General features: G+C 34.7%; 1 protein-coding gene across 7 annotated transcripts in view; it reads right to left on the reverse strand.

Annotated features, from left to right (window-relative positions):
• LOC125226170 (polypyrimidine tract-binding protein 1) overlaps window positions 1–14,867 on the reverse strand; it is a 681,511-nt gene that overhangs the window by 55,787 nt on the left and 610,857 nt on the right. For all 7 annotated transcript variants that reach the window (XM_048130080.1, XM_048130079.1, XM_048130078.1 and 4 more), the window contains one exon: window positions 5,088–5,234. In XM_048130080.1, coding sequence (XP_047986037.1) covers window positions 5,088–5,234 — 147 coding nt within the window. The remainder of the gene's footprint in view (window positions 1–5,087; window positions 5,235–14,867) is intronic.

The raw sequence follows: 14,867 nt of genomic DNA on the forward strand, positions 1-14,867 counted from the left end.
TGTCAGAAACATTGTGAAATATAAGACGAGCGAGTCAAATCGCCACGATGTTCTTTAGATGGGCCTTTGGCATTGCTCCAAGTCACATAGTCCACAATTTGTTGTCATTTCACCCACACCTTTAACATTTTCACTTCCGGAAGTATTGCAATGCTTGTCGTGTTTCAAACGACAAAATATATACTTACCTACGAAACTGTTTATGGTATTGAATATTGAAATAAAAAACATAATTATGTACAATAGGAAATCGTCAGTGGAATTTTGAATTCTATTTTGTCTGTGTGAGACTCTGTGTTTCCTATATTCGTTTCATTTACTTCTATCTAACCTATACAAATAAATAAAAATATTCGAAAATATACAACAATAGCTGCATAAAGTTATTCTGTTACTGGTCGCAAAAATGTATTAGGCCGTTTCTTTTGAGACGAGGAAGATTGTTTTCCCTCACGCGGATGCGAGGCGGATGTCATACGAGCTATTTATTAACGGGGATAACATTGTCGCTTTTCCTGTAATAGCTTTCCTTTTTTTATTATTTTATCTCGCAGCTGTAAACTAACTCGTTTTTAATTTGTCACCGGGAAATCGTAAATTTCGCGTCGTCTTGCGGCTGTTGCGACGTAAAACATGCCGTAAAACCAGTCGAATGTCGTCTTAAACAGGCTCGGACACTCGTGGCTAGAGATCAGAAGGATGTTACTCACTATACTTATCGGGTTCATCGCCTTTAAAGGACCAGTGTGAATGGGGTTCTATTTTATTCGGTCGTGTGACTAAGATAGTTCTTATGTTTTTAACACATCTAGGTATGTAGATATGTCAGTACAGACACAGAGAGAGGATATTTTAAGTTATTTGATGATTTAAAAAAACGAATACTCATATTCATTCAGCATTTATTTATTTATTTATTTAAACTTTATTGCACAATTGAAAAAAAAGTACAAATGGCGGACTTAATGCCTTAAGGCATTCTCTACCAGTCAACCATAGGGCCAAACAGAAATTCGCGAATGTGGGTGCAGTGAGAAAAATAGATTAGCATTCCGTTAGATAAAGAATTTTATATATATTTACTACGAGCGTTATAAAACTAATGTAAAATAAAAACAAATTACATGGAATATATTCGAAATGCCATTCTACATGACGATCCGATATGCACCACAATTTCACACCTCCGGTGGTAAAAGGTTTTCAATGCCTAGGTAAAGATCGCTCTTGTACATCTGATATTGTAATCAAATATCACCTTTATTCAATTTAAAGTTAAAACTTCGATAAAGGATATTCATTGAGCCTCTCCCGACCGAAATTGAAATTTATTTCTGATGTCCCCTTCCCTTAATTTCCGCCAAATATGATTTGAGATGCAATCTCATCCGGGGTCAACTCAAAAATTTATTCAGTGTCATCTCTGAAAAAGAAAACTGTTTATATTTCAGTACTAGCCCGGTACCTATTTAAATGATCATCCGTATACAAGTTTGAGAGATAAGAAGTAACTTGATACGTGTTTACAAATAAAGACAATCTTTCAACCTAATGCCTAATTTAAAAATAAGAGCAGATTTCCTGTCGGCTTTGCCATGACTCTGGTAAAATTTGGTAAATAAATAATTACACAGTTTTCCACTGAGTAACAAAACAGGTAGGAATTTATTTATGTAATGCGTTGGAAATATTCCCCGTATTATCACAAATTGGAATATTTCTCAAAATACTTCAAAAAGATGAAATCGAAAAAAATCTAAACATTTAAATAAACAGAATTTACCTTTTTCAAAAGATTTTAATTAGTTTCCAAATGCTTACCATCTCTCTATTTATGCTGCTTTTATGTAATTTAACAAAAGCACACTATGGCAAACTACATTCAGTTATTTACTACATTAATTTTTCATACAAAACGAGCAGCCGGGCACGTATCCGTACTATATTTCGCCGGCAAGGCCCTCAAGACTAATTGTGTTCTTGTCCGTATTGTACAAGGAATACTAAATTAACTGGGCCTGATGACGTGTCGTCATTGTACGACAATGTCTAATTACTGAGCCGACGATAATATCTGCTGTTCTGTGCGCGATTAATCTTGACCTGGCGATTGTTGTGCTATTTTTAGATTCAAGGGTCATTAAGAAGATATACGAGTAACAAAAGAGTCATATATTTAGCACAAATGACAAAAGAGGATGGTTACCAAAGACCTAAGAATATGAGGGAGATGGGGTATATATTTAGTTGGTCTTCGACGTCTACTGTTTTATGTACCTGATAATAATAAGTACCTATCTAGTTATTGGAGTCAGACGACGAGAATTAGTATCAAATATAGATCAGGAATCTGCAATCCAAAGCTGTTTCCGTTTGTTTATGAATGTTACAAATACGCTACAAAGTTAGTCTGCACAAGAAGCGCCGTGCTACGCATTATACGTAGCAAACGACTACGTGTTGTGTAGCTGATTCGTAGCAGGCGTCGTCTTGCGTAGCAGTTGTATCCCCTGCTACGACAATTGCACCTTATAACTACTTTTGCTGTAACATGTGTAATCTTTTAATTGAACGTGATATTTAGGGAGGCATTTACTATAACTCAAATTACAATAAATTCATCTTGCTTACATCTAAATATTCTTAAATCTTTATACGCAAAATTAAACGGCTGCACTTTTACAAAAGAGCCTTTCCTATTCTCTCATAATAAAAAAAAACACATAAATTAGCTTGTGGACGTAACAGGCTCTCGAGCCCGATATGTGGGGCGAGCGGATGCACAACAAGTGGCTGGCTCTCCGCAAATAGGCCGGCGACTATTGTGCTACCTACTTAGGTTTTTGTAGGTACGACTGTACGACGACGTTAAGTAGGTTAGCGAGAATATAGAAATATTGGACGGAGACTTTCATTTAAAAGTTTTGGACTCTATTCAGTGACTGTTTTGTTGAAATATTAATTGGATACATTCGTGAATAGACATTCTGAAAGCGTGAAAATAGCATTTTCATATTATTTTTGATTTGATCTCATTTTATTTTACCATAACAATGTATGTAAATTTGTTACTGCTCGGCCAGGTGGCGAACTTCGCACTGCTCGTAAGCTTATTCTAGCTGTCCCACATCATCGTTCCAATGCCATGTCCAATTCTTTCACAGTGCAAGCCGTACGCCTCTGGAATGATTTGCCTCTTGATATACGACAAGCCGAATCTAAGTTTACATTCAAGCACAAGCTGCGAAAACATCTTTTTGAGAAGTATCAAGATAATATATATTTATATATATATATATATATATATATATATGTATATTTAAATGTATATGTATGTATATATGTCATATTTATGTAAATCTATAATATGTAATTTATATGTATTTATTATAGTTATTATTGTCTTAAATAGGTAAATATATTTATATAAGTCCCTATTTTTTTTTCTATAACGTAGTCCAATAAAATCAAGTCTTTAGTGTTCTTTACATATCCCGCACCTTTTTTTGGTCTTCTCTGTTTGGCCTAAAGGTTGACTGGTAGAGAATGCCATGTAGCATTAAGTTCGCCTTTTGTAACTGTATATTTTTACTGTGCAATAAAGTTTAAATAAATAAATAAATATATGTTAGTTATCTTCTTTGGTCTTCTTGTTTTGTCCTGTACGAATACTGAGAACATTTGCGTCGCCAATATTTTTAAGGAGTGATGATGAGATAAGAGAAATTAGAGCTTATGCTTCTGTATAGTCCAATATCATTATATATTGGTCACTCTTGAGAGAAAAGTCTTCATCTTAGCTATCCCATAGACCTAACATAAAATAAACTTATGCTAACTCCCTGTATTCAAGAAGCGAACTCTCACGTACTCAAGGGACCAGTCTTCATTTTTCAAAAGATGGTAGATGTAATTAGTAGTGCCGCGAGCCCTTTTGTCTTTAACATACGGTTGAAATTAGGGTTGGCGTTCTTTTGTCTGCGGCTGACTTGCGTCCGCCATTCATTGCAAAAACTTCTCAATAGTTTGAGGGTTTCAAGTGTTGGAATATTCGCGTTTGGAATTTGCTTAAGTTTAGTTAGCGCAAAAAATGTTGTCGGGTGTTTTTATGAAGTTGCCATTTAAAGGCTTTGCGCAATGATAGTGCAGAGGTAAGGCGTGATACTTCTGAACCCATAGTGACTGGTTCCTCTGACTTCCAATGCACAGATTAAACTAACACAGATTAATCTAATTTGTGAAGTTTGGATGAATGCACTTTTTCCCTTCTTAAATGATTTTAATGATTTTTTTTTGACGTAGGGGTAAAGACCGCCAGGCTGAAGTGGGACTGGGCAGGCCACGTCTACCGCATGCATCAGGATAAATGGGCTAATATAAACACCAAGTGGATGCCGACAAAGAAGCGGGGACGTGGCAGGCCTAGGCGAAGATGGCGGGACGACTTGGACACTTTTATGAGTGACTGGCCGGAAAAAGCACACCAGAGGGAGTTGTGGAAATCAAGGGGAGAGGCCTTTGCCCAGCAGTGGGACACTATAATGGGCTAATAAAAAAAAATACTTTTTATCTTTGCAATTTGATTACCTAATGCTTTTTGTGTTAGGTACAAGTAAATTTAAAAGTGGAAAAATTACTGCCTTGTTCTTACATTTCAACTCACTGCGACTGGATTCAAGTCTCATGCAAAACAGCAATAGTTGTATCAGTTGCAGACGAAACTGTTTGTTCAAAGAATAAGGAATAAGGTACAGCGGGACAATTTCGCCCGGGTGGCAAATGAAACTGATCCATTCTTTCCCATGTTTTACGATTGCATTATTAATTAGAGTGTCCACTGGTTATATATGGTGGGCGTGTTCAGGGATACATGTGAAACTCAACTTAATAGTGTAATAATGGAAAAAAATGGATTAGTTACAATTGCCCCCCAGTCGGGATTAGGCCCGCTGTACGGGCTTACTCTTGACCACAGACTAGCCAAAGGCAAAGACGTGGCCTACGATGGAGTGAGCTCGCCCAGAAGATGCCTGTTCACTCTTGATTTGAAGGTTTGACCTTAAGCCGTTTTAACGTTAGAAACTGACCTGATTCTTTCCTTTAAGGACGAGCACGTTGGTGACTCGGCCGAAGGGCAGGCCAAGCTGTATGATCTCGGCCTCTGTCGTCTCGTTGGGTATGTTTCGTATGTGGATGACGCGCGATGGCTTGCCCACATTCTGTTCCAGTTTCACCTGAGGACAAAAATAAAGTTTTTGAGATTTTTGGTTGATATCAGATCTAATACACTTTCATCTATATTTTTGACAGCCTGCTTTATCTGACTGCGATGCAATACAGACAAAGCTTCCGTCTATTATATATCGCTTATCTATTATAATATAAGTCGATTAGAAAAGATAAAGCAAGAAACACTTAATTACGGCAATTGGAAGACACTAAGATTCTTATTATAACGTTTAGAAAAATAAATACGAAATAATAATAAATCCGAATTAAATGCCTAATGTGATGTAATCAAAAACTTATCATGTAAACCAAATAAAATACGATGGTGAAATACGACAAATTTAATTAGGATATTACTTTACCACAACTTATTCTCTTTATTTATTTTAACTCTTAGGCTAGGCTATTTTATAATATGATTATAAAAGTAAAATACAAAACCATTTACAAAACAATACAAAATATATAAACACATTATAAAAAACCTAACCTAGGGTGCCGCCAGCAGCGGGGCAGGGCCCAGGTTGCCGGTTACCACAACTTATTATTAATAAGATATCATAACAGCGTTTACTTTAGCGCTATACTTATTTGCCTAGGTTTAGCAGTAAGTCCATTTTAATCAGTTTTTAAGCTACCTTCCTTTTTTCTAAATTGAGAGTGAAAACATCCCAATCTTCATTTTAACGCGGTACATTCAAAAGAACACACGAAGATCCCCGCTAATGGCGAACGTCGAAGCGAGCGTCTAAATGGCGCAGAAATGACCGTTTTAATGTAAGTACATAAATAAAGCTAGCATTGTTCGCGGGAAGAGCCGGTTGGATAATTGAAAAGTCGATGTAGTATAATTGTCGAGGCTTATCGGGGCGACCCCGATGTGGGCGCCATTGTTCCCCGGAGAGGCTTTTGATTACGGGCCCGCGCCCGAATATATCGCGACACTTCACTTTGCGTAAAAAAGACTGCGTTATTACGGAGACATTGACAATTGAGGCTTGAACTCGAAATTGCGTTACGGTTATTAGGGCGGTTTAGCGGAATTTACGCAAGAGCTTTTTGATAAAGAAAATCAATTATATTTAATTATTGACTTATGACAATATTTCCTTTAATGACGAGCACGTTGGTGACTCGGCCGAAGGGCAGGCTAAGCTGACAGGCCAAGACATGACTTACCGCAAAACAATATTAGTGTGATTTAGTAATAGGTCCATACGATTTGAAGGTTATTTTAACAGAAAAAACGCAAGAGCATGCGATGAAAGAAAGTGAATCTTGTTCTCCGTTGCCTTAAATAATAAGAACAGATGTCCTAAAATGAAAGTAAAACCATTAAATGGAGGTAATATATAACTTCATATAATGTAATTAAATGTAAATTATATCTCGTTTTGTTCGAAATTATATGTCAATTCCATACAACTTTTACACGATAAACGGGCTTTTTTTATTTCGAATGTTTCATATTACGTGTACGCTTCTTTTTCTCGTTCTAAATCCATAATTAAATAATTAGCTATCTTTAGGAAAATCAATAAAAAAGGTTTACCTAAAATATCGAGTCTAAAATAAATAAATCCGTTCCAAAGAAACTTCTCCAGCTGAAGTTCGGGGCCGAAGTTGTGAACTATCCATTCGGTTTTTTGGGATCGTCTTTGGCAAGCGGCGAAGCGTGGAGGTGTAACAAATGAGTCTAATGCCTATTAGTTCGACATTGTTAAGTTCAGCCGAAGTGAGCCGGCTCGGCTAAACGCAGAGTAAAGTTTAGCCGTTTCAAAGTTACTTTTGAGCTTTTATTATGTATAAAAAATAGAATTTTGGTACCATGCTTATTATATTGTTCTGATTTATACTAACTACCATCATAATAACATCTATTTACAACTAAATCGGTCTAAAACATTTTTTTAAGTAAAATATAGGGGTTGAATATAAATAGTAACTATAAACGGTTCTCGATACAAAAATAATAAAGAATCAAATGAACATCTTTATATTTTTAATACAAATTTACGAATACAATATCTAAGATAATATTTAGCAAAAAGGTTGACACAGGCATAATATTTTTGTTTGTACTTTCCAAATCCTGTGACAATCGACATCAAAGGAACCAAATCGCCGTAAGTAAACAAATAAAAAATATTTCGCAAGCAGGCTTGCAAAAGGGAAGAAAGTAAATCGGGGAACGCTCGCCTACCTAGAGGGTACGGTATTTCGCTAGACATGGAAGCGAAAGAAAACAAGTGGTACGTAAAACGTAAAGAAAGACATTACTTCGTTGGGTCAGAAAATCTGCGGAACAATTTCCACATCAGGCACTTTAAATCATTCGCCCCGTCTCACATTTCATCCATAAATATTAAATCTTGTCTGGGTCGGTGGGATAGAAAAAAGAGCTCGTGTGACATTTTCCTGGAGATCTCGGAATCGGTCGATTTTCCTCGTGACCGGGCAGGCCGTGTTTATTGAAACACTATTTCTCAGTTGGCCGCCTCCGCTGTCATTAGTGATCTCGTCTCGCCGCCGACGTGTTAATGATCCCATGAGAATCATTTCTCATTGTTGCTTCTCGGCATTTGTTATCGTTACGGAGGTAACATATGCGTTAACTCTTTACGTAAAAGCTACCGACGGTACAACTATCAGTCAGTGATAATTTATGGTTTTCGGGTTTTCTAGCAGTAAAACAAGTACATATGTGAAATATGTCCCCAAATTTGGGAATTTAGATGTCTCGCAATAAAATTAACATAAGAAAATGAATAACTAAATATGGGGTGACCCATACAAAAAACTCCACTCTTTGAGCTCCACCTTGGGAATAAAAAACAAAAGAGAGCGAAAAGAATACCCAAATACGTCTTACAGATCATACTGCATACTATTATTAATAATTTACATGAGCATGTGAAGGAAACTCTCTTGACAAAATACACGGTAGCGTACGGCACGGTAATCGGCTTGTGGGGTAGAGGCGGGTGGGTTTACACGATTACAAGTCGGCAAATTTTTGCCCGCCGAAACGATCTTATAATGAAGCTATATCTTTTGGCCGATGCATGCAAATTGTAATCATCCAATCGTATTACCGGACTTTTTGTATTTTGGTCAGATATTTGGAACTTACGGGTGTGTAAGTTACTCGCGATTTAAAGGTTCTTAAGTAAAAATATTAGGCATTTCAATATTTGAATATTGAATCTCTATCTATTGATTTTTTATTGTTCATTAAGCATATTACGCAATTTTTTATTATTATTTATTTATTTATTTATTGTTATTAAAATACAGTGTCAAACTTATATCTAACATATAGTCCCACAAAACTCTGGAACAGAACGACTTTGTCTGTGGGATCAACAGTCTCTCAATTACATAAACTTAATTAAATTAACTTAAAGAAAAGTCGTTGAACTTCTTAAATAATAGATAATATAAATTATTGTAATATATTTAGGTAATGTTTTTTAGCATAGTTTTAAATTTGTTTGGGTGCTTTTCACTTCGGATGGCTTCAGGTAAGCTATTGAGCAGATATGGAATACGCTTTTTTAGCGATCTGTCACCAAAATAATTATGAATTAATAAATTAACTTTAATAAAATAAAATAAATAAACATTTCGAACAATCAGGGCATAAAATTGATATTTTATAGTCCATTGCTACAAATCCACTGTTCCGAACTATATTTACAAAAGCTTATCACTGTCAGTCCTGCGAAATTGCATCGGCTGTTAAATTCTAGCAACCGACTGGAACTTTTAATTGGCAGCCACGGAATATTGTTATCAAATCGCCGAGCACCATCGATACTATCGGATCGGCGAAGTTTTCTGTTGCTCTTCTACCGTTATAAGTGTTCTGGATAACGATTTGATCTTGGTTAAAATTGTAGTGACTTTTATTGAATAAAAAAAAGTAAGTATATTGTTTAAGTTAGTCCTGTCAAACAAATACATATAACTTACATACGCCAGACTTCCATTATTATTTACTCATTACATTAAGTATTATTTAACAAAATGGGACTTAATGTACATAGGTACAGAACGTTTTAATAAAGCATAGTTCACATAGTATTGGCACGCGTTTAGCGACGAATAAAAAAATATATTTAAAAATTTAAAAAAACTGATAATCACATCTTAATTTTAATACGTTGATAACTCTATATTAGAAATTTGGTTGATCTAACTTTTTGCGTTTGTAAGTTATTGATGATGGACGTTGACCGGCGAAAATGCACTTTGAACAAATACGTGAAAAATCCCCTTGGTCTGGGTCAATGATTGCTAAATTGTTGAATTTCCAGAAAACTACTAGGCAATAATTATTGCCCAAATCATTATTTCATTAAAGGACAATTAAATAATAGTGGCAAAATAATTCAAAATATCCACTCCTTGCGGTCCATACGGAATCAACAGACAAAAAAGATGGATGAAAATCTTGTTCAGAGGATGATGAATACTATTTTCAGAAAAGTCCGTAATTTTGTGCATAAACATACTGAATGATTGAAATATATGTGACACGCTATAAATTAATAAACGATCTTTTATATTCTGCAATAAAAAATATTGTTTACTTTTTTCTTTTCATTTAAAAATTAAATTTCTCCCATGGCGTACCAATTCTAAATTAACTATGCTTTATACATTTAGTTTTGTTATTTTGTGGTTTAGACATTGTGGACCCATATTCTAAAAAGAATCGATCTGGCGCAAGATCGTGGCGTTCAAGCATTTGTTCATGGTCGATGTAAAGAGCAGAAGACCGCTACAGAGCGTACATAAATTTAAAACTATGAAACGAAATATTTTAAATTTTGTAGAAAGTCATAATTAGCTTCAATTCAGCAAGTCCGTGTAAACAAGCGACACGTTAATTAACTCATTTCATAGTTGTAATGTATATTTAAAGAAGCAAGAGTGCCCGGGCGAGGTGATTCATGCATAGGAATGGACGGCACAACTTCGCCACGAGAAAACTTTTAATAGTGCCACTACTTGAGTCACCGAATCGCTTTAGGTACTCGAACTTAGCTTTAAAAATATTCATCGCTGCATAGTGTTACCTATTTGTATATTCAATATACCTGAATCTAGGAAATAAAATAATATTTAATTTGCGTGATGGTTATTCTTGGGCTTCTTATTCTCAGTATCTTTTGCCAGGCATTTTATACAAAACAGGTACATTTTACTTTTTTTTTATTTTGTAGAAGTGATTTTTGGTTTATAAATAGGTATCAAAACTTAAGTACTAAACCAAATCAAAATGTTATGTTTAAATTAAACAGGGATTTTTAAATTAGTTTGAACTAATACTAATACGCTCTGAATAATCTGATAACGGAGTAACTAAAGTGATGTTATATCAAAAATATAAGTATTCCTTATAATTACACCAAAGGACTTACATTGTCCAATTTTAGAACATGTTTAAATAAATAAAGATCGACTAAACTACATCGTTGATAATAAGAGCCGCTCCACGTAAACATTGTGCCGAATAGTTTCATAAGTTTGTGAATGGCTCATTTTGCGCGCCCGCGGTGGAAATCCATAAAATGAGATAGCCAAATGGTTTTAGTGGCCCTAAAACTAGTAGTAAAATGTAAAGTGCCCTTACAATGAATACCTCTATAACATCATGATTGATTAGATAGATAGATTGCCGTGCATAACTGCATATTTTAGTTTTCTTGTTTTCTACTTTTAGATAACATTGATTAATATTATGTTTGGGTGTGGTGCGCTATCATGCAGGAGCATTTACGTTTTGATTAAGTAAGCGTTTTCTAAAATAACAGATTTTTGCCTTTACTAAATATCAATGTTGCTTTATATTTTTAATTATTTTTATTACGCTAGTATACAAGGTTTTAAAAACAAAACTGGATGAGCAATAAACAAAGTTAAATTATTCATAATGCCGATCTATTTATACAGCTGACTCTTATTAAAGTAATATTACTTGTTCTGTGCATAGAACAAGCAAAGTTCTCAAGTTTTAAGCTTGACAAGTAAAATATGAAATAATTTGTTTGAAGTAGGCTCAAGAGGGCTCCTGAAGACTCCGGGCAGCCGAGCCTGCGGCGCCGCTGATTTGATTGATCTTCTCGAGGATGCCACGTTTTTACTGTTAACGTGAAGGAAATAAGGAAAAAACGCCGAACGTAATTAATTACTTTATTTGGACATTAATGACCCGGTCAAAGGGCGAGGTAGATTAGTGTGTTTTCGACGGACGTTTGCTTTCGTCAGGTACTTATGTAATTGGAGTGTGCGTGTTTTACCTGTTGTCCTCATTGGTGACGCCATATTATTTAACTACCAACATTTCAAATAAACTATCTGCTCTCTATCTATGCTAAGCCACAATGAACGACACTATACTATGTATGTTATTGCTATTGCGTTCGCCAATGCTTTACGTTCTGAATAAACGTTTTATTTATTATTTATTTATTTTATTATTTATGTGTTCCTAAAGTTATGACTTATATTAATATTTATTCATTTATTTCAACTTAATTTCGCTCCAGTTCTGATTCGATCCAAATTATCTACCAGTAAACCAATACACCGAACATATGTGAGAATAACTCAGATGAGTAAAAGCGCACATGTTTTTCGGAATGAAAAATTAACCCAAACATTCGTCTATTTAGAACACTAGGCACTCATTTATATTCCGTAACTGGTACCAACTAATACGGTCAGAGCAAAAGTAAGAAAAACAAGACCTGAAAATAACACAAATACAATACTATTATACTAAAGGTCACCTTCAGAGTACGCCGCATTTTATTTTGGCTAAATATCTCTGCAGCACCAGGCGCTCAAACAATACAAAGAGAAAAAAAAAGATAAAAAAACAACATTTTAAAAACTCGTCGCCATTCCGCCTATGAGTTCCAAATGAATATTCAGAGAGACAGAAGAAAGGGTGTCCTTAAAAAAGGCACTGCCCAAATTTGCACAGTGGAAAAAAGACGGAGCAATAGCGAAACCATGGAATAGCAAATAAATAAGCAAGGCAGGGACACGTCCCTATTTAATTATGAATTAAGGCTCGCTGTAATGAGATCACAATGTAATTAAGATTACTGCGCCGAGGTTTTTCAGCCCTCGACTAAACGGCTGGCGAAACTAACGTGGCCTCTGTCTCTTGCCCACCTTTTTTCATTAATTTTAAATGAGATCAAGTTGATTAAGTAATTTAATATTAAATAACGTGTACTATTTAAGTAGCTTATATAGTATTGTCTTCGGCTACCACGATAGTTACTCATAAAATAAAACTATGGAAACGGATTATATCGCGTATAATGAATTTACAATTCATCCCGACGTTAATATAGGTACCATAGACGTTGGTAATATAGGTACAGTCAGCCAAAAAAGTAGTTTACCACTTTTCGACCTTATGTGTTAACAGATAGTCGACTAGTGGTAAACCACTTTTTTGGCTGGCCGTACCATAAATGTAATTCAGCAAATATGACTACTACAAAGCTCGTTATAACAGTTAGACATTCGTTTTGGTGATAAATAATAATTAAAAAATAAATATAGGACTTCCTACACAGATTGACTGAGTCCCACAGTAAGTTGATACTAATATGGGCATGATTTTAATGATGGTGCACTTTTTAGCTTGAATTAATATTCTTATACATAACCCATACATATGCCTACGAACAACACGGACCTTATGCATAATAAAATACAAACTCATACTATTAGTGACTTCACATTTTAAAATCATTAATAGTAGTATACTTTTTTTTATTTTTTTTAACTTTATTGCACAAATAAAACAAAAATGTACAAATGGCGGACTTAATGCCTAATGGCATTCTCTACCAGTCAACCATCGGGCCTTATTCGCTCGTATATTATGCAATCCGCCCTAGGTTAGGACAATTCCTAATTTTGAATTAGCTGTCTGCAAATGACGTAAATATACTACATTTACGTCATTTGCAGGGATGAAAGTTCGGTAAAGTTTTTTCATTAACTTATTTGAAAAGCTCGTTTAGTGACTTCATTGATAATTTTCTTTTATTAAATAAGCTGTGTCCTGCAAAAAAAGTGATATGATATTACTTTGTTTTGATTTTTGCCAAGCATTTTATTTTTATTATGTGCTTTAATAACAATAGGTTGGTTAACCAGATGAAAAATGTAGGTACGTACAATTTTAATTGCCATCGCGAATCCAACAGAATTCCTTATCGTTACAATTATCGCAGTTCATTAAACGAATCGAGAACCAAAATTATTAAACACATCAATTACAATAACCAATTTGGAAACCAAATTAATTCATCATCATCAGCCCACTAGTCTAGAGCCAATTTGGCCACAAGTCGTCTCCTTCACGATTTTCGTCGACATCTCTTCTAAATACCTAAAACAGGTATGGATATGTTCCTCGTTCTCTCCAGATTACGAATTGACCTGTTTTAGTTTAAGGAGGGGGGGACGGGTCGAGAAAAAGGGGGGGAACGATGGCGACCGACCATCATAGATATTTATTCACATCTCGAATACTATGGCACCAATCTGTTCGTGCGAGGTGTCATTTGAAAGCTTATTAAACCTACTTTAATTGTTTTCAAATAACTATGCTCATAAAATTAACCATTTAGGAAATATTTGAAAATATGTGTTTTTTTATCGCGCATGAATTGCACAAGTACTAGTAAAAAATGCGTCTAACTCAATAAACAATAACTTTACCGCAATTGATGTTATTATAAAATTTTTGCGTCTATTCATGCTCTTTCTAAAATATAAGTTTCATTGGTATATGATAATATATAACCATGTAATTAAGAATTTTGTTTGGCAGGGGTTATCCTCCAGGTCGCATAAACGGGCGCTGACCGTAGTAAAGTATTCAATATTTTTGAGGTCTTATTTTACGGATCCATATGTGAGAGGTATCGTTTGAAAGATAATTAAACCTACTATAATTGTTTACACATAACTATTGTATTAAAGGTAGCTGTTTACATAATATTTGAAAATATGTGTTTTTTATCGAGCATGAATCGCACAAGTACTGGTAAAAAATGCTTCTAAGTCAATAAACAATAACGTTACCGCAATTGATGTTATTATAAAATTTACGCGACTATTCATGAGCTTCCTAAAAATATAAGTTTTATTGGTAATTGATAATATAACCATTAAATTACGAATTTTGTTTCGTAGTGGTCACTCCGCCGGTCGCATAAAAATGAGCGCTGACCGTAGTAAAGTATTCAATATTTTTAAGTTCTTATTTTACGGATCCATATGTAAGAGGTATCATTTGAAAGCAAATTAAACCTACTATAATTATTTTTGAATAACTATAGTTATAAAGGTAGCTGTTTACAAAATATTTGAAAACATGAGTTTTTTTTCGAGCACGAGTTGCACATATACAGATAAAAAATGCTTCTAACTTCATAAACCATAACTTTACCGCAATTAATGTTGTTATAAAATTTACGCGAAATTTCACGCGCTTTCTAAAAATATAAGTTTTATTGGTGTATGATAATATATGACCAAGTAATTACGAATTTGGTTTAGTAGGGGTCACTGCGCCCTGTCACGATATTGGGTGC

This window comes from Leguminivora glycinivorella, chromosome 5 (genome assembly GCF_023078275.1).
Source record: "Leguminivora glycinivorella isolate SPB_JAAS2020 chromosome 5, LegGlyc_1.1, whole genome shotgun sequence".
Lineage (NCBI taxonomy): Eukaryota > Metazoa > Arthropoda > Insecta > Lepidoptera > Tortricidae > Leguminivora > Leguminivora glycinivorella.